An 18,016-nucleotide genomic window follows, 5' to 3' on the forward strand; every position below is an offset into this window, starting at 1 on the left:
CACCACGTTATGGGGGTCGCCACCAGGTTATGGTGGACACCAAATGATGGGGGGTGACACCAGGACACCAAATGATGGGCGTCACCACCAGGTTATGGTGCCCACCACGTGATGGGGGTCACCACCAGGTTATGGCGGACACCAAATTCTGGAGGGTGACACCAGGTTATGATGGACACCAAATGATGGGGGTCACCACCAGGTTATGGTGGACACCAAATGGTGGGCGTCACCACCAGGTTATGGTGGACACCACATGATGGGGCTCTCCACCAGGTTATGGTGGACACCAAATTACAGGCCCACCACATCGTGGGGCCAAGACATTTTTTTGGGAGGAAGGCTCCACCCTGGGTGCTGTAGGTCCCACCCCGGGCACGGCGGCCACCCTGCCACCCCTCGTGTCCCGCAGACGATGGAGTCGCAGGTGGAGGAGTGGTACAAGGAGGTGGGCGAGCTGCAGGCGCAGGCGGCGGCGCTGCCGGCGCAGGCGGCCGGGCGCGAGGCGGTGGGCGAGCGGCAGAGCGCGGTGGGGACGCGCATCGTGCGCCTCATCGAGCCCCTCAAGGAGCGCCGCAGGATCCTGCTGGCCTCCAAGGAGGTCCACCAGGTCAGCCATGAGCTGGAGGACGAGGTGGTGAGTATCGCGGTGGGGTGGGGTGGAGGTGCAGGTGCAGGTGGAGGTGGAGGTGAGAAGGGGGTGGAGGTGAACGGGGTAGAGATGGAGATGGCATGGAGATGGGATGGAGATGATGGAGATGGGATGGAGATGATGGGATGGAGATGATGGAGATGGGATGGAGATGATGGAGATGGGATGGAGATGATGGGATGGAGATGATGGAGATGGGATGGAGATGATGGAGATGGGATGGAGATGATGGGATGGAGATGATGGAGATGGAGATGGAGTTTTAGGTGAATGGGGTAGAGATGGAGATGGGATGGAGATGATGGGATGGAGATGATGGGATAGAGATGGAGATGATGGAGATGGGATGGAGATGAGATGGAGATGATGGAGATGATGGAGATGAGATGGAGATGATGGAGATGATGGAGATGGGATGGAGATGGGGTGGAGATGGAGATGATGGAGATGTAATGTAGATGAGATGGAGTTTTAGGTGAATGGGGTGGAGATGGAAATGGAGATGGAGATGGGATGGAGATGGGATGGAGATGATGGAGATGATGGGATGGAGATGATGGGATAGAGATGGAGATGATGGAGATGGGATGGAGATGATGGAGATGGGATGGAGATGATGGAGATGGAGATGGGATTGAAGATGGAGAAGAAGATTGGATGGAGATGGGATGGAGTTTGCAATGAATGGGGCAGAGATGGAGATGGGATGAAGATGAAGATGGATGGGGATGGAGATGGGATGGAGATGGAGATGGAGATGGAGATGGAGATGGAGATGGGATGGAGATGGGGATGGGATGAAGATGGATGGGGATGGAGATGGGATGGGGATGGAGATGATGGAGATGGGATGGAGATGGGATGGAGATGATGGAGATGGGATGGAGATGGGATGGAGATGATGGAGATGGGATGGAGATGATGGAGATGGGATGGAGATGGGGATGGGATGAAGATGGATGGAGATGGAGATGGGATGGAGATGAGATGGAGATGGGGACGGGACAGAGGTGAACACAGAGATGGGGATGGGGTGGGATGGGGACAGCCATGACACTGAGCTCCACCCCTGTCCCAGATGTGGGTCCAGGACCGCCTGCCCTTGGCCATGCTCAAGGACCACGGCACCAACCTCCAGACCGTGCAGCAGTTCATCAAGAAGAACCAGGTCAGCACCCGCGCCGCGGCTGGGGTCATGGTGGGACCCCAAAATTCACCATGGGGAGATGTTGGGGCAGCTCCTCACCTTCTGGAGAGGGGTTTGGGCTAGGATGGGACCCCGAAATTCACCACCAGGGGTTTGGGGGCAAGGTGGGACCCCAAAATTCACCATGGGGAGATGTTGGAGCCGCTCCTCACCTTCTGGGGAGGGGTTTGGGGGCAAGGTGGGACCCCTAAATTCACCTCGAGATGCTGGGGCAGCTCCTCACCTTCTGGGGAGGGGTTTGGGCTAAGGTGGGACCCCAAAATTTACCATGGTGAGATGTTGGGGCAGCTCCTCACCTTCTGGGGAGGGGTTTGGGCTAGGATGGGACCCCAAAATTCACCACCAGGGGTTTGGGGGCAAGGTGGGACCCCAAAATTCACCATGGGGAGATGCTGGAGCCGCTCCTCACCTTCTGGGGAGGGGTCTGGGGGCAAGGTGGGACCCCAAAATTCACCATGACAAGTTGGGGAGATGTTGGGGCAGCTCCTCACCTTCTGGGGAGGGGTTTGGGCTAAGATGGAACCCCAAAATTCACCATGGGGAGATGCTGGAGCCGCTCCTCACCTTCTGGGGAGGGGTTTGGGGGCAAGGCGGGACCTTGCACCACCCAGGTCACCCCACCCCGCCCCGCCCACCTGCAGAACCTGCGCCGGGAGATCCAGGTGCACCGGCCCCGCGTGGACGAGGTGCTGGAGCGCGCGGCCGCCGTGGCGTCCATCAAGAGCCCCGAGGCCGAGGGCGTGCGGGGCCTCCTGGAGCGGCTGGGGACGCTCTGGGCCGAGCTGCAGGAGCAGACGGAGCGCCGGCAGCAGGCCCTGGACGCCACCTACCAGCTGGAGCAGTACTACTTCGACGTGACCGAGGTGGAGTCGTGGCTGGGCGAGCAGGAGCTGCTCCTGATGAACGAGGAGAAGGGAAAGGTGGGGTTTGGGATGGAGGGGGTTGGTGGTTGGGTGAAATGGATGGGATGGGTTGGGTTGGGTGAAATGGATGGGTTGGGTCAGGTTGGGTTGGTTGGTTGGCTGAATTGGATGGGTTGGGTTGGGTTGGGTTGGGCTGAATTGGATGGGTTGGGTTGGGTTGGGTTGGTTTGGTTTGATTGGGTGAGTTTGATGGGTTGGGATGGGTTGGGTTGGGCTTGGTCGGGTTGGATTGAGTTGGGTTGGGTTGAGTTGGGTTGGGTTGGGTTGGGTTGGTTTGATTGGGTGAGTTTGATGGGTTGGGTTGGGATGGGTTGGGCTGAGTTGGGATGGGTTGGGTTGGGCTTGGTCGGGTTGGGTTGGTTGGGTTGGATTGAGTTGGGTTGGGTTGAGTTGGGTTGGGTTGGGTTGGTTTGATTGGGTGAGTTTGATGGGTTGGGTGGGTTGGGTTGAGTTGGGTTGGGTTGGGTTGGGTTGGCTTGGTTGGGTTGGTTGGGTTGGATTGAGTTGGGATGGGTTGAGTTGGGTTGGGTTGGGTTGGGTTGATTGGGTGAGTTTGATGGGTTGGGTGGGTTGAGTTGGGTTGGGTTGGGTTGGGTTGGGCTTGGTCGGGTTGGGTTGGTTGGGTTGGATTGGGTTGGTTTAACTGGGTGCATTGGGTGGTTGGGTTGGGTGAGATTGGCTTGGTTGTGTTGGGCTGTTTGGATTGGGTGAGGTTGGGTTGGGTTGGGTTGGTTTGGGTGCTTTGTTGAGTTGGTGGCCTTGGTTTGGTGTGGTTGGGCTGGTTTGGGTGCTTTGTTGAGTTGGTGGGCTCGGTTTGGTTTAGTTGGGTCGATTGGGTTGGTTTGGGTGCTTTGTTGAGTTGGTGGGCTCGGTTTGGTTCATTTGGCCGCATCGCATGCTGGAGTTGGTTTGGTTGAGTTGGGCGCATCGCGTGCTGGAGTTGGTGGCCTTGGTTTGGGTTGGTTTGGGTTGGTTTGGGTTGGTTTGGGTTGGTTTGGTTGAGTTGGGTGCATCACGTGGTGGAGTTGGTTTGGGTGCTTTGTTGAGTCAGTGGGCTTGGTTTGGGTTGGTTTGGGTGCTTGGTGGAGTTGGTGGGCTCGGTTTGGTTCATTTGGCCGCATCGCGTGCTGGAGTTGGTTTGGTTGAGTTGGGCACATCGCGTGCTGGAGTTGGTGGCCTTGGTTTGGGTTGGTTGGGTTGATCGCGTGCTGGAGTTGGTTTGGGTGGTGGAGTTGGTGGGCTCGGTTTGGGTTGGTTTGGGTTGGTTTGGGTTGGTTTGGGTTGGTTTGGGTGCTTTGTTGGTTTGGTTGAGTTGGGCGCATCGGGTGGTGGAGTTGGTTTGGGTGCTTTGTTGAGTTGGTTTGGGTGCTTTGTTGAGTAGGTGGCCTTGGTTTGGGTTGGTTTGGGTTGGTTTGGGTTGGTTTGGGTTGGTTTGGGTTGGTTTGGTTCATTTGGCCGCATCGCGTGCCGGAGTTTCTTGCACTGCTCGAGCGGGGCTGCCTCACCTCAAGCGCTGCTGCCGACCCTCACGCCCCCGCCCCGCCCTGCCCCACCCAGGACGAGCAGAGCACCCTCCAGCTCCTCAAGAAGCACCTGCTCACCGAGCAAACCATCGACAACTACGAGGAGACCATCGCCCAGCTCTCCCGGCAGTGCCGCGCCCTCCTGGAGCTCGGCCACCCGCAGAGGTCCGCCCACACCCCCCGGCACCCCCCGGCACCCCCCGGCCACCCTGGCCACCCCCTTGGGCACCCCCTTGGGCACCCCCCGGGGCTGACGGCGCCGTGGTGTCCTTGCCCAGCGAACAGGTCAGCAGGCGGCAGTCGCAGGTTGACCGGCTGTACGTGTCTCTGAAGGACCTGGTGGAGGAGCGCAAGGTCAAGCTGGAGCAGCAGTACTGGCTCTACCAGCTCAACCGCGAGGTGGACGAGCTGGAGCACTGGATCGCCGAGAAGGAGGTGGTGGCCGGCTCGCCCGAGCTGGGGCAGGACTTCGAGCACGTCACGGTGAGCACGGGAGGGCGGTGGCGGACGTGGTCGGGGCTGGGGTGGCTTTGGGGCCGTGGTGGAGAAGTTGGCGGGGGTTGTTGGGGGAGGTTGTGGCTCGCGGTGCTGTCGTGAGGGGTCTGGGGAGCTTTTCTGAGCTCTGGCTGGGGGTCCTGGCACCGTCCTGGTGGTCCTGGCACCTTCCTGGTGGTCCTGGCACCATCCTGGTGGTCTTGACACCTTCCCGGTGGTCCTGGCACCATCCCTGCCCCATCCTTGTGGTCCTGGCACCATCCGGGTGGTCCTGGCAGATTCCTGGTGGTCCTGCCCCATCCTGGTGGTCTTGACACCTTCCTGGTGGTCCTGGCACCACCCTGGTGGCCCTGGCCATCTCCTCTGTCCCCTAGTTGGGGGTCCTGGCACCATCCCTGCCCCATCCTGGTGGTCCTGGCACCATCCTGGTGGTCCTGGCACCATTTTGGTCCTGGCCATCTCCTCCGTCCCCTGGCTGGGGGTCCTGGCACCATCCCCGCCCCACCCTGGTGGTCCTGGCACCATCCTGGTGGTCTTGGCAGATTCCTGGTGGTCCTGGCACCATCCCCATCCCACCCTGGTGGTCCTGGCACCATCCTTGCTCCATCCTGGTGGTCCTGGCACCATCCTGGTGGTCCTAGCCATCTCCTCTGTCCCCTGGTGGTCCTCCCACCATCCTGGTGGTCTTGACACCTTCTTGGTGGTCTTGACACCTTCCTGGTGGTCCTGGCACCATCCTGATGGTCCTGGCCACCCCCTCCATCCCCTGGTGGTCCTGGCACCTTCCTGGTGGTCCTGGCACCATTCTGGTCCTGGCCACCCCCTCTGTCCCCTGGCTGGGGGTCCTGGCACCACCCCTGCCCCATCCTGGTGGTCCTGGCACCATCCTGGTGGTCCTCGCCACCCCCTCCATCCCCTGGCTGGGGGTCCTGGCACCATCCCCATCCCACCCTGGTGGTCCCAAGCCCTGCCCACCCCTGCCCCCTGACCCCTGACCCCTGACCCCTGCCCCGCGCGCATCCCGGGCCCCCTCAGCTGCTGCAGGAGAAGTTCCTGGAGTTCGCCAGCGAGACGGGCAGCGTGGGCCAGGAGCGCATCGCCGCCGTCAACCAGATGGTGGACGAGCTCATCGACTACGGCCACACGGACGCCGCCACCATCGCCGAGTGGAAGGACGGCGTCAACGAGGCCTGGGCCGACCTCCTGGAGCTGATGGAGACCCGCGCGCAGATGCTGGCGGCGTCCCACGAGCTGCACAAGTTCTTCAACGACTGCAAGGAGGTCCTGGGGCAGATCGAGGAGAAGCGGCAGCGGCTGCCGGAGCTGGCGGCGCGCGAGGGCCGGAGCTCGGCCGGCGCCCTGCAGAGGGCCCTGGGCGCCTTCGAGCACGACGTGGAGGTGCTGGTGACGCAGGTGCGGCAGCTGCAGGAGGGCGCGGCGCAGCTGCGGACGCTCTACGCCGGGGACAACGCCGAGGCCATCGCCGGGCGCGAGCAGGAGGTGCTGCGGGCCTGGAAGGAGCTGCTGGCGGCGTGCGAGGAGTGCCGGCTGCACGTGGCCAGCGTGGCCGACAAGATCCGGTTCGTGGGCACCGCCAGGGACCTGCTGGCCTGGATGGACGGCGTGCTCCACCAGATGGGCGCCGGGGAGAAGCCCAGGTAGGGCTGGTGGGCGAGGAGGGATGGTCCTTCACGAGGTTCTGGGGCTTGGTGCCTCTGAGGGGCCATGGCCACCATGGACTCAAAGATCGTGTCCTGGTGTCTCGTGGTGCCACCATCCCATGTCCCGATCCATCTGAGGGACCCAAGGATCAAGTCCTGGTCCACCATGGATCCAAGGATCAAGTCCTGTCCCATCATGGACCCAAGGACCACGTCCTGGTCCATCCCAAGATCCCATGTCCTGTTCCACCATGGACTCAAAGATCATATCCTGGTCTCTTGTGGTGGAACCATCCCACGTCCTGGTCCATCTGAGGGATCCAAGGATCAAGTCCTGTCCCACCATGGATCCAAGGATCACGTCCTGGTTCATCCCAAGGTCCTGGGTCCTGTTCCACCATGGACCCAAAGATGTCCTGGTGTCTCGTGGTGCAACCATCCCATGTCCTGGTCCATCTGAGGGTCCATGTCCTGTTCCACCATGGATCCAAGGACCACGTCCTGGTCCATCCCAAGGTCCTGTGTCCTGGTCTATCTGAGGGTCCATGTCCACCATGTACCCAAAGACCATGTCCTGGTCCATCTGAGGGTCCACGTCCTGTCCCATCATGGACCCAAGCACCACGTCCTGGTCCATCCCAAGGTCCCATGTCCTGTTCCACCATGGACTCAAAGATCATATCCTGGTGTCTCGTGGTGCAACCATCCCATGTCCTGGTCCATCTGAGGGTCCATGTCCTGTCCCATCATGGACCCAAGGCTCAAGTCCTGTCCCACCATGGACCCAAGGATCACATCCAGGTTCATCCCAAGGTCCCATGTCCTGTTCCACCATGGACTCAAAGATCGTGTCCTGGTGTCTCGTGGTGCCACCATCCCATGTCCTGGTCCATCTGAGGGACCCAAGGATCAAGTCCTGTCCCATCATGGACCCAAGGACCACGTCCTGGTCCATCCCAAGGTCCCATGTCCTGTTCCACCATGGACCCAAAGATGTCCTGGTCCATCCCAAGGTCCTGTGTCTTGGTCCATCTGAGGGTCCATGTCCTGGTCCATCTGAGGGACCCAAGGATCAAGTGCTGTCCCACCATGGACCCAAGGACCACGTCCTGGTCCGTGTGAGGATCTGGGTCCTGTCCCACCATGGACCCAAGGACATGTTCTGGCTTCTCATGGTGCCACCATCCCGTGTCTTGGTCCATCTGAGGATCTGGGTCCTGTCCCACCGTGGACCCAAGGACCATGTCCTGTCCCATCATGGACCCAAGGACCATGTCCTGTCCCATCATGGACCCAAGGACCATGTCCTGTCCCACTGTGGACCCAAGGATCAAATCCTGGCCCACCATGGACCCAAGGACCATCTCTTGTCCCACCATGGGCCCAAGGACCGTGTCCTGGTTCATCCCAAGGTCCTGGGTCTTGGTCCATCTGAGGGTCCATCTCCTGTCCCACCATGGACCCAAGGATCAAATCCTGTCCCACCATGGACCCAAGGACCCCATCCTGGTCCATCAGGAGGACCCCCCCACCCTTCCCCAATGTCCCCTCCCAGCCATCCAGAACCCCCCCCTCCATCCCCACCTTGTCCCTACCCCGCCCCAGGGACGTGTCCTCGGTGGAGCTGCTGATGAACGACCACCAAAGCCTCAAGACCGAGATGGAGGCGCGGGCCAAGAACGTGGCCACCTGCCTGGAGCTGGGCAAGACCCTCATCCTCAGCAAGAGCCCCGCGGCCGACGAGGTGCCCGCCCCGGGGGGGTGTGGACGGTGTGGGGAGGGGGCGTGGCGGAACTTCTGGGGTGTCCCGACCCACGTGTCCCCTCCCTGCAGATCAAATCCCACATGGAGAAGCTCCTGGCGAAGAAGAAGGAGATGACGGAGAAGTGGGACAAGCACTGGGAGTGGCTGCAGCAGAGTGAGTGCCACCCCCGGGGATAGCAGGGGGTGATTGGTGGCGGCTGGGGGGACATCAGAAGGTTTTTGGGGGGTGTTGGGGGGACACCAGGCGTTGGGGTGGGCACTGGGTTGTGGAGGACACCAGTTTATGGGGGTCACCAAGTTTCGGGTAGACACTGGGTGTTGGGGGGACATCAGGTGTTGGGGTGGGCTTTGGGTCGTGGGAATCAATTTACGGGGGACACCAGGTGATGGGGGACACCAGGTGATGGGGGACATGAAATTACGGGGAACACCAAATTACGAAGAACATCAAATTATGAGGAACATGAAATTATGGGGATCACCAAATTATGTGGAACACAAAATTATGAGGAACATGAAATTATGAGGAACATCAAATTATGAGGAACATGAAATTATGAAGAACATCAAATTATGAGGAACATGAAATTATGGGGATCACCAAATTATGGGGAGCACCAAATTACGAAGAACATAAAATTATGAGGAACACCAAATTATGAAGAACACGAAATTACGGGGAACACCAAATTAAATTGTGGGGAACACCAAATTATGAGGAACATGAAATTATGGGGATCACCAAATTACAAGGAACCCCAAATTATGGGGAGCACGAAATTATGAGGAACATGAAATTACAGGGATCACCAAATTATGAGAAACATCAAATTATGGGGATCACAAATTATGAGGAACACAAAACTATGGGGAGCACCAAATTATGAGGAACATGAAATTACGGGGATCACCAAATTACGAGGAACCCCAAATTATGGGGATCACCAAATTACGGGGAACACCAAACTATGAGGAACATGAAATTACGGGGATCACCAAATTATGAAGAACATCAAATTATTGGGAACACAAAATTATGAGGAACATGGAATTATGAAGAACACCAAATTATGGGGAACATCAAATTATGCAGAACATGAAATTATGAAGAACACCAAATTATGGGGAACACCAAATTACGAAGAACATAAAATTATGAGGAACACCAAATTACAGGGAACACCAAATTATGGGGAACTCCAGATTATGGGGAGCACCAAATTAAGAAGAGCACAAAATTACAGGGAACACCAAATTAAATTATGGGGAACACCAAATTATGAGGAACATCAAATTACGGGGATCACCAAATTATAGGGAACACCAAATTATGGGGAACACCAAATTATCAGGAACACAGAATTATGGGGAACACCAAATTATGAAGAACACGAAATTACGGGGAACACCAAATTAAATTACGGGGATCACCAAATTATGAGGAGCATGAAATTACGGGGATCACCAAATTATGAGGAGCATGAAATTACGGGGAGCACCAAATTATGGGGAACACGAAATTACGGGGAACACCAGCCATGGTGGGTGACACCAACCGCTGAGGGCCAGCAGAGGATGGGTGGCGCCGGCCCCCGCGGCGGCCCCGCGGCGGTGACGGGCGGCCCCGGCTGTGCCGGCAGTGCGCGAGGTGCACCAGTTCGCGCAGGAGGCCGTGGTGGCCGACGCGTGGCTGACGGCCCAGGAGCCGCTGCTGAAGAGCCAGGAGCTGGGCAGCAGCGTGGACGAGGTGGAGCAGCTGATCCGGCGGCACGAGGCCTTCCGGAAGGCGGCGGCTGCCTGGGAGGAGAGGTTCAGCTCCCTGCGGCGCCTCACCACGGTACGGCCGCCACGGGGACGGGGACATCCCCGGGGCTGGGCCCTGCTCGGGGTGGGGACGGCCGTGGGTTCTGCAGAAACGTCTCCTCATCTGACCTTGGGCTTCATCCTGTTCCCGTCTCTGCCGCCGTTTCCATCGCCTGGCTTTGTCCTCTTCATTTCCGTCTCCATCTTCATCTCTGTCCCCATCGCGCCTCCATCATCTCCATTGACATCATTTCTATCTCCATCTCCATCTGCATCCCATCTCCATCCCATCTTATCACATCTCCATCTCCATCCTCATCTCCATCTCCATCATCTCCATTGACATCATTTCTATCTCCATCTCCATCTGCATCCCATCTCCATCCCATCTTATCACATTTCCATCTCCATCATCTCCATCTCCATCTCCATCATCTCCATCTCCATCATTTCTATCTCTATCTCCATCATCTCCATCTCCATCCCATCTTATCCTATCTCCATCTCCATCATCTCCATCTGCATCCCATCTCCATCCCATCTTATCACATCTCCATCTCCATCATCTCCATCTCCATCATCTTCATCTCCATCTCCATCATCTCCATCTCCATCCCATCTCCATCCTATCTTATCACATCTCCATCATCTCCATCATCTCCATCTCCATCATCTCTTTCTCCATCTCCATCTCCATCTCATTTCCATTTCCATCATTTCCATCTCCATACCATCTCCATATCTCCATCTTCATCTCCATCCCATCTGTCATCTCAATTGCCATCTCCATCTCTGTCTCATCCCAATCTCCATCTCCATCTCCATCTCATCCCCATCTCCATCATCCCCATCTCCATCATCTCTATCTCCATCATCTCCATCATCTCCATCATCTCCATCATCTCCATCTCCATCACCCCCATCACCCCCATCTCCATCTCCATCATCTCCATCATCTCCATCATCTCCATCATCTCCATCATCTCCATCATCTCCATCTCCATCTCATCCCCATCCCCACCATCCCCACCCCACGCCGCAGATCGAGAAGCTCAAGGCCGAGCAGAACAAGCAGCCGCCGACGCCGCTCCTGGCCCGCAAGTTCCTGGGGGAGCCTCCTGGCGGTGCCGACCCTCGGCGGCCGGAGCCGCGCGTCGCCTACGTCCGGCACGAGCTGCGGCCGGAGCGCCTCCAGCCCAAGCTGGACCGCGTCCAGCCGCCGGCCACCGACGGGGCGCCCACCGAGCCGCCCCCGGCCGCCGTCACCGCCACCGTCACCGCCACCGTCACCGCCGCGGCCGCCGAGCCCCCGGCAGCCACCAAGGCCGAGGAGCCCGGCGAGGCGCGGCCGGAGCGGCGCCGGGAGCGCCGGGAGCGCCGGCTGGAGCGGCAGGAGTCCAGCGAGCCGGAGCCGCCGCGGCACGACGGCAAGGGCGGCGGGTGAGCCGGGGGACGCCGCGGGGACGCCGCGGGGACAGCGGGGAGGGGACGGGGCTGAGGTGATGCCACCCTGGTCTCCAAATGTTCTCCAGCAGCAAAGCCACGCTGGCCGACATCGTGGAGCAGCTGCAGGAGAAGGAGGCGGGTGGCCCCGTGCCGGCTTCGGTGAGTCCTTGGTGGCACCTTGGCGACGCTTTGGTGGCCCCAAGGATTCCTCTTCGTGTACCTTTGGGTTCCCCTTGGTGTTCCCTCCATGTCCCCCTGGAGATCCCTCAGTGTCCCCTCCACGTCCACCTGGATGTCTCCTCAATGTCCCCCTGGATGTCCCCCTGGAGATCCCCTATTGTCCCCTCAGTGTCCCCTCCATATCCCCCTGGATGTCTCCTATTGTCCCCTCAGTGTCCCCTCCATGTCCCCCTGGGTGTCCCCCTCAATGTCCCCTCCATGTCCACTGCAGATCTCCCAGTGTCCCCTCAATGTCCCCCTGGAGCTCCCTGAGTGTCCCCTCATTGTCCCCTGCTGTCCCCTCAATGTCCCCCTGGAGATCCCCCAGTGTTCCCTCAGTGTCCCACTGGACATCCCTCAGTGTCCTTTGGAGATCCCACGTGTCCCCTCACTGTCCCCTGCTGTCCCCTGGAGCTCCCTGAGTGTCCCCTGGAGCTCCCTCACTGTCCCCTCACTGTCCCCAGCTGTCCCCTGCTGTCCCCTCACTGTCCCCAGCTGTTCCCTGCTGTCCCCTCTCTATCCCCTCACTGTCCCTCACTGTCCCTCACTGTCCCCTCACTGTCCCCTCACTGTCCCCTGCTGTCCCCTCACTGTCCCCTCACTGTCCCCTGGATCTCCCTCACTGTCCCTCACTGTCCCCTGCTGTCCCCTCACTGTCCCCTGCTGTCCCCTCACTGTCCCCTCACTGTCCCTCACTGTCCCCTGCCATCCCCTCACTGTCCCCTCACTGTCCCCTCACTGTCCCTCACTGTCCCCTCACTGTCCCCTGCCATCCCCTCACTGTCCCCTGCTGTCCCCAGCCCCGTGACCGTGACTCCCCCGCCCGTCTCCCCGCCGGCCCCGAGGCCCTCCCGGAGAGGACGCCTCGTCCGGAGCGTCCCCGCGCGCGGGACCGGCCCAAGCCGCGCCGCCGGCCGCGCCCCCGGGACTCGGCGCAGGGCCCGGGGGAGCCGCGGCGCTCGCGGTCGGCGCCGGCGCAGGGCAGCGCGCCGCCGCCGCCGCCGCCGCCCGCCCACACCGTGGCGCACGAGGGGTTCCTGCTGCGCAAGCACGAGCTCGACGGCGCCGGCAAGAAGGCGTCCAACAGGTCCGGGGGGGAAGCGTGGCCATCGCGGTGCTCCAAGGGGGCGGGGGTCAACAAGAGTTGGGGGTTCTCCAAATGTTGGGGTTCATCAATGGAAGGGGTTCGTCAAGAGCTGGGGGTTCTCCAAATGTTGGGGTTCATCAAGAGCTGGGGGTTCTTCAGATGTTGGGGTTCATCATTGGAAGGGGTTCGTCAAGAGCTGGGGGTTCTCCAAATGTTGGGGTTCATCAAGGGTTGGGGGTCATCAATGGAAGGGGTTCAACAAGAGTTGGGGGTTCTCCAAGGGTTGAGGTTTGCCAAGGGTTGGGGTTCATCAAGAGCTGGGGTTTCTCCAAATGTTGGGGTTCATCAAGAGTTGAGGGTTCTCCAAGGGTTGGGGTTCATCAGTGGAAGGGGTTCAGCAAGGGTTGGAGGTCTTCAAGAGTTGGGGGTTCTCCAAATGTTGGGGTTCATCAATGGAAGGGGTTCATCAAGAGTTGGGGGTTCTCCAAGGGTTGGGGGTCATCAATGGTCCACCAGAATTTGGGGTTCACCAAGGGTTGGGGATCCATCAGTGATGGGGTCCACCAAGGGTTGGGACCTTCTCCAAGGGTTGGGGTTCACCAAGGTTTGGGACCTTCTCCAAGGGTTGGGGATCCATGGATCCATCAGTGATGGGGTCCACCAAGGTTTGGGGTGTCCATCAGTGGAGAGGACCCACCAGAATTTGGGGTTCTCCAAGGGTTGGGCCTTCTCCAAGGGTTGGGGTTCACCAAGGTTTGGGCCTTCTCCAAGGGTTGGGGATCCATCAGTGATGGGGTTCTCCAAGGGTTGGGGATCCATGGATCCATCAGTGATGGGGTCCACCAAGGGCTGGGGTGTCCATCAGTGGAGAGGACCCACCAGAATTTGGGCTTCTCCAAGGGTCGGGGTCCATCAATGGAAGGGGTTCAGCAAGGGTTGGGACCTTCTCCAAGGGTTGGGGTTCATCAATGGAAGGGGTTCATCACGGTTTGGGCCTTCTCCAAGGGTTGGGATCCATGGATCCATCAGTGATGGGGTCCACCATGGGTTGGGGTGTCCATCAGTGGAGAGGACCCACCAGAATTTGGGGTTCTCCAAGGGTTGGGGTGTCCATCAGTGATGGGGTCCACCAAAGGCTGGGGTGTCCATCAGTGGAGAGGACCCACCAGAATTTGGGGTTCTCCAAGGGTTGGGGTGTCCATCAGTGGAGAGGACCCACCAGAATTTGGGGTTCCACCATCATTGGGGTTCCATCAATGACGGGGATTGACCAGTGACAGCGACAGGACCCTCCCTCAACCAAAACTCGGCGTTCCACCAAAACTCTCCCCAAACCGTGGTGGTCACCACCCCTGTCCCACCACGAGCAGGTCCTGGGTCAACCTCTACTGCGTCCTGGCCAAGGGTGACCTGGGCTTCTACAAGGACGCCAAGGGCCCCGCGACCGGGGCCACGCACGCCGGGGAGCCCCTGCTGAGCCTGCACCGCGCCGCCGGCGAGGTGGCCAACGACTACAAGAAGAAGAAGAACGTCTTCAAGCTCAAGTGAGTCCGGGGGCTGCTCGCTTCTGGGGCCTCCGATGGCGCTTTCGGGGTCTCTGATGGCACTTGTGGGGTCTCTGATGGCGCTTGTGGGGTTTCTGATGGCACTTGTGGGGTTTCTGATGGCACTTGTGGGGTCTCCAATGTCATTTTGGGGTCTCCTGTTGATTTGGGTGGTTCTGATGGCACTTCTGGGGTCTCTGATGGCACTTCTGGGACTTCTGATGTCACTTTTGGGGTCTCCGATGTCACTTTTGGGGTCTCTGGTGTCATTTTGGGGTCTCCTGTCCATTTGGGTGGCCCTGATGTCACTTTGGGGTTTCTGATGTCACTTTTGGGGTTTCTGATGTCACTTTTGGGGTCTCCTGTTGATTTGGGTGGTTCTGATGTCATTTTGGGGTTTCTGATGTCACTTCTGAGGTCTCTGGTGGCACTTTTGGGGTCTCCGATGTCATTTTGGTGTCTCCTGTTGGTTTGGGTGGCCCTGATGTCACTTTCAGGGTTTCTGATGGCACTTGTGGGGTCTCCGATGTCACTTTTGGGTTCTCTGATGTCACTTTGGGGTCTCCTGTTGATTTGGGTGGCCCTGATGTCATTTTGGGGTCTCCGATGTCACTTTTGGGGTCTCTGGTGTCGTTTTGGGGTCTCCTGTCCATTTGGGTGGCCCTGATGTCACTTTGGGGCTTCCGATGTCACTTTTGGGTTCTCCGATGTCATTTTGGGGTCTCTGATGTCATTTTGGTGTCTCCTGTTGATTTGGGTGGCCCTGATGTCATTTTGGGGTCTCCCATGTCACTTTTTGGGTTCTCTGATGTCACTTCTGGGGTCTCTGATGTCATTTTGGGGTCTCCTGTTGATTTGGGTGGTTCTGATGGCACTTTTAGGGTCTCCGATGTCATTTTGGGCCCTCCTGTTGATTTGGGTGGCCCTGATGTCATTTTGGGGTCTCCGATGTCACTTCTGGGGTTTCTGATGTCATTTTGGGGTCTCCTTTTGATTTTGGTGGTCCTGATGGCACTTTTGGGGTCTCTGATGTCATTTTGGGGTCTCCCATGTCACTTTTTGGGTTCTCTGATGTCATTTTGGGTCTCCTGTACATTTTGGTGGCCTTGATGTCATTTTGGGGTCTCCGATGTCACTTTTGGGGTCTCTGATGTCAATTTTGGGGTCTCCGATGTCACTTTTGGGTTCTCTGATGTCATTTTGGGGCCTCCTGTTGGTTTTGGTGGCCCTGATGTCATTTTGGGGTCTCTGATGTCACTTTGGGGTCTCCTGTTGATTTGGGTGGCCCTGATGTCATTTTGGGTTCTCTGATGCCATTTTGGGGTCTCTGATGTCATTTTGGGGTCTCCAATGTCACTTTTGGGTTCTCTGATGTCATTTTGGGGCCTCCTGTTGGTTTTGGTGGCCCTGATGTCATTTTGGGGTCTCTGATGTCATTTTGGGGTCTCCTGTTGATTTGGGTGGCCCTGATGTCACTTGTGGGGTCTCTGATGTCATTTTGGGGTCTCTGATGTCATTTTGGGGTCTCCTGTTGGCTTGGGTGGTTCTGATGACCCTTTTGGGTGCCCGCTGGCACTGTTGGGGTGTCTGACACCACTTTTGGGGTCTCCTGGTGACATTGGTGGCTCTGGCACCCCCCAGTCCAGGGGACACGGTGACACTGTCCCTGTCTCGTAGGACCGGCGATGGGAGCGAGTTCCTGCTGCAGGCCAAGGACGAGGTGGGGCCTTGGGGGGGTCCTTGAGGGCTTTGGGGGGGTCCTTGAGGGCTTTGGGGGGGTCTGATGGTGATTTTGGTGGGTCCCAAACCCCATTTTTGGTGCCCCTAACCCCATTTTCATTGTCCCTAATCCCATTTTTGGGGTCCTAAACCCCATTTCCGTTGTCCCCGACCCCATTTCCGTTGCACCCCAACCCCATTTCCGTTGCACCCCACCCCGTTTCTGGTGCCCCCAACCCCGTTTCCGTTGCACCCCACCCCGTTTCCGTTGCCCCCACCCCGTTTCCGTTGCCCCCCGACCCCATTTCCGTTTCCCCCCACCCCATTTCCGGTGCCCCCCACCCAGTTTCCGTTGCCCCCCACCCCGTTTCCGGTGCCCCCGGCCCCGTTTTTGGGGTCCCCGACCCCGTTTTTGGGGTCCCTGAGCCCATTTTTGATGTCCCTGACCCCATTTCCGATGCCCCCGACCCCGTTTCCGGTGTCCCTGACCCCATTTCCGGTGCCCCCGACCCCGTTTTGGGGGTCCCTGAGCCCGTTTTTGGGGTCCCTGATGCCATTTTTAGGGTCCCTGAGCCCGTTTCCGTTGCCCCTGACCCCATTTCCGTTGTCCCAAACCCCATTTCCGTTGCCCCCACCCCATTTCCTTTGCCCCCACCCCATTTCCGGTGTCCCTAACCCCATTTCCGGTGCCCCGGCCCCGTTTCCGGTGTCCCTAACCCCGTTTCCGGTGCCCCCCACCCCACTTCCGGTGCCCCCCACCCCATTTCCGGTGTCCCTAACCCCATTTCCGGTGTCCCTGATCCCGTTTCCGGTGCCCCGCAGGAGGACATGCAGGGCTGGCTGCGGGCGCTGGCCGCCAGCGCTCAGGAGCACGCCGAGCTGGCCCGCTGGCAGCAGGGCCTCCTCACCACCTCCTCCACCGACGAGGGGCTGCCCCGCCGCGACCCCGACCGGCCCCGGCGGAAATGAACCCCCCGAGCCCCCACTCTGGGCTCTCGGCCCCACAAAAATCCCAAACTTTGGGGTCCCGGCCCCCCCCGAAAAAACCTGAATTTTGGGGTCCCACCTCCTCCACCACGAGCCCTGGGTTTGGGGTCCCGAGCCCCGATTTTGGGGTCCAGGTCTCCCCAAACTCTAATTTGGGGGTCCCAGCATCCTCTGAACCTTCATTTTGGGGTCCTGGTCCCCCCGAAATCCGAGTTTGGGGTTCTGGCCACCCCAAAATCTGAGTTTGGAGTCCCGGCCTGCCCAAAACCTCAATTTTGGGGTCCTGGCTCCCCCAAAACCCAAATTTTGGGGTCCCGGCCCCCCCTTCCCCCCAGCACAAGCCATAGAAAGCCGGGGGGGCCCCAGCGCCGCCGTTGTACAAATGTAATAAAGCACCCGCTGCACCCCAAAACTGGCCTGGGGGATTCTGGGGGGTCCTGGGGGGGTTTAGGGGAGATCAGGAGGGGTTTGGGGCTTCTTGGGGGGGATTGGGATGTTCTGGGGGGATTTGGGGGAGTTTGGGGTGTCCTGGGGGGGGATTGGGATGTTCTGGGGGGATTTGGGGGAGTTTGGGGCATCCTGGGTGGGTTTTGAGGTGTCCTGGGTGGGTTTTGAGGTGTCCTGGAGGGATTTTGGGGCATCCTGGGTGGGTTTTGAGGTGTCCTGGGGGGATTTGGGGAGTCCTGGGGGAGTTTGGGGACATCCTGGGTGGGTTTTGAGGTGTCCTGGGGGGATTTGGGGAGTCCTGGGGGAGTTTGGGGACATCCTGGGTGGGTTTTGAGGTGTCCTGGGGGGATTTGGTGAGTCCGGGGGGAGTTTGGGGACATCCTGGGTGGGTTTTGAGGTGTCCTGGGGGGATATGGGGAGTCCTGGGAGGGCTTCGGGTCATCCTAGGGGGGAGCTGGGATGTCCTGGGGGGAATCTGGGGGAGTTCTTCGGTGTTTGGGGGAGTGCTGGGGCGGGTATTGGGGGTTCCGTCCCTTTCT

The 18,016-nt window shown here is 59.0% G+C and overlaps 1 protein-coding gene across 2 annotated transcripts in view; it reads left to right on the forward strand.

Moving 5' to 3' along the window:
- The window catches only part of SPTBN4 (spectrin beta, non-erythrocytic 4), a 44,602-nt gene extending 27,160 nt beyond the window's left edge, over positions 1 to 17,442 (forward strand). Inside the window, exons 21-35 of one of the 2 annotated variants that reach the window (XM_071420426.1) lie at positions 413 to 637; positions 1,731 to 1,820; positions 2,501 to 2,779; positions 4,340 to 4,470; positions 4,584 to 4,788; positions 5,836 to 6,458; positions 8,067 to 8,205; positions 8,295 to 8,379; positions 9,866 to 10,062; positions 11,071 to 11,468; positions 11,561 to 11,633; positions 12,494 to 12,780; positions 14,151 to 14,324; positions 16,002 to 16,044; positions 16,866 to 17,442. In XM_071420426.1, the coding sequence (XP_071276527.1) occupies positions 413 to 637; positions 1,731 to 1,820; positions 2,501 to 2,779; positions 4,340 to 4,470; positions 4,584 to 4,788; positions 5,836 to 6,458; positions 8,067 to 8,205; positions 8,295 to 8,379; positions 9,866 to 10,062; positions 11,071 to 11,468; positions 11,561 to 11,633; positions 12,494 to 12,780; positions 14,151 to 14,324; positions 16,002 to 16,044; positions 16,866 to 17,012 (3,096 nt within the window). In that variant the 3' untranslated portion in view covers positions 17,013 to 17,442. The remainder of the gene's footprint in view (positions 1 to 412; positions 638 to 1,730; positions 1,821 to 2,500; positions 2,780 to 4,339; positions 4,471 to 4,583; positions 4,789 to 5,835; positions 6,459 to 8,066; positions 8,206 to 8,294; positions 8,380 to 9,865; positions 10,063 to 11,070; positions 11,469 to 11,560; positions 11,634 to 12,493; positions 12,781 to 14,150; positions 14,325 to 16,001; positions 16,045 to 16,865) is intronic. The other variant, XM_071420427.1, reaches the window with a different exon arrangement.
- The last annotated feature ends 574 nt before the right edge of the window (positions 17,443 to 18,016 follow it).

The sequence above is a fragment of the Agelaius tricolor genome, unplaced genomic scaffold, assembly GCF_023055355.1.
Source record: "Agelaius tricolor isolate 1412-34295 unplaced genomic scaffold, bAgeTri1.0.p SCAF_140, whole genome shotgun sequence".
Lineage (NCBI taxonomy): Eukaryota > Metazoa > Chordata > Aves > Passeriformes > Icteridae > Agelaius > Agelaius tricolor.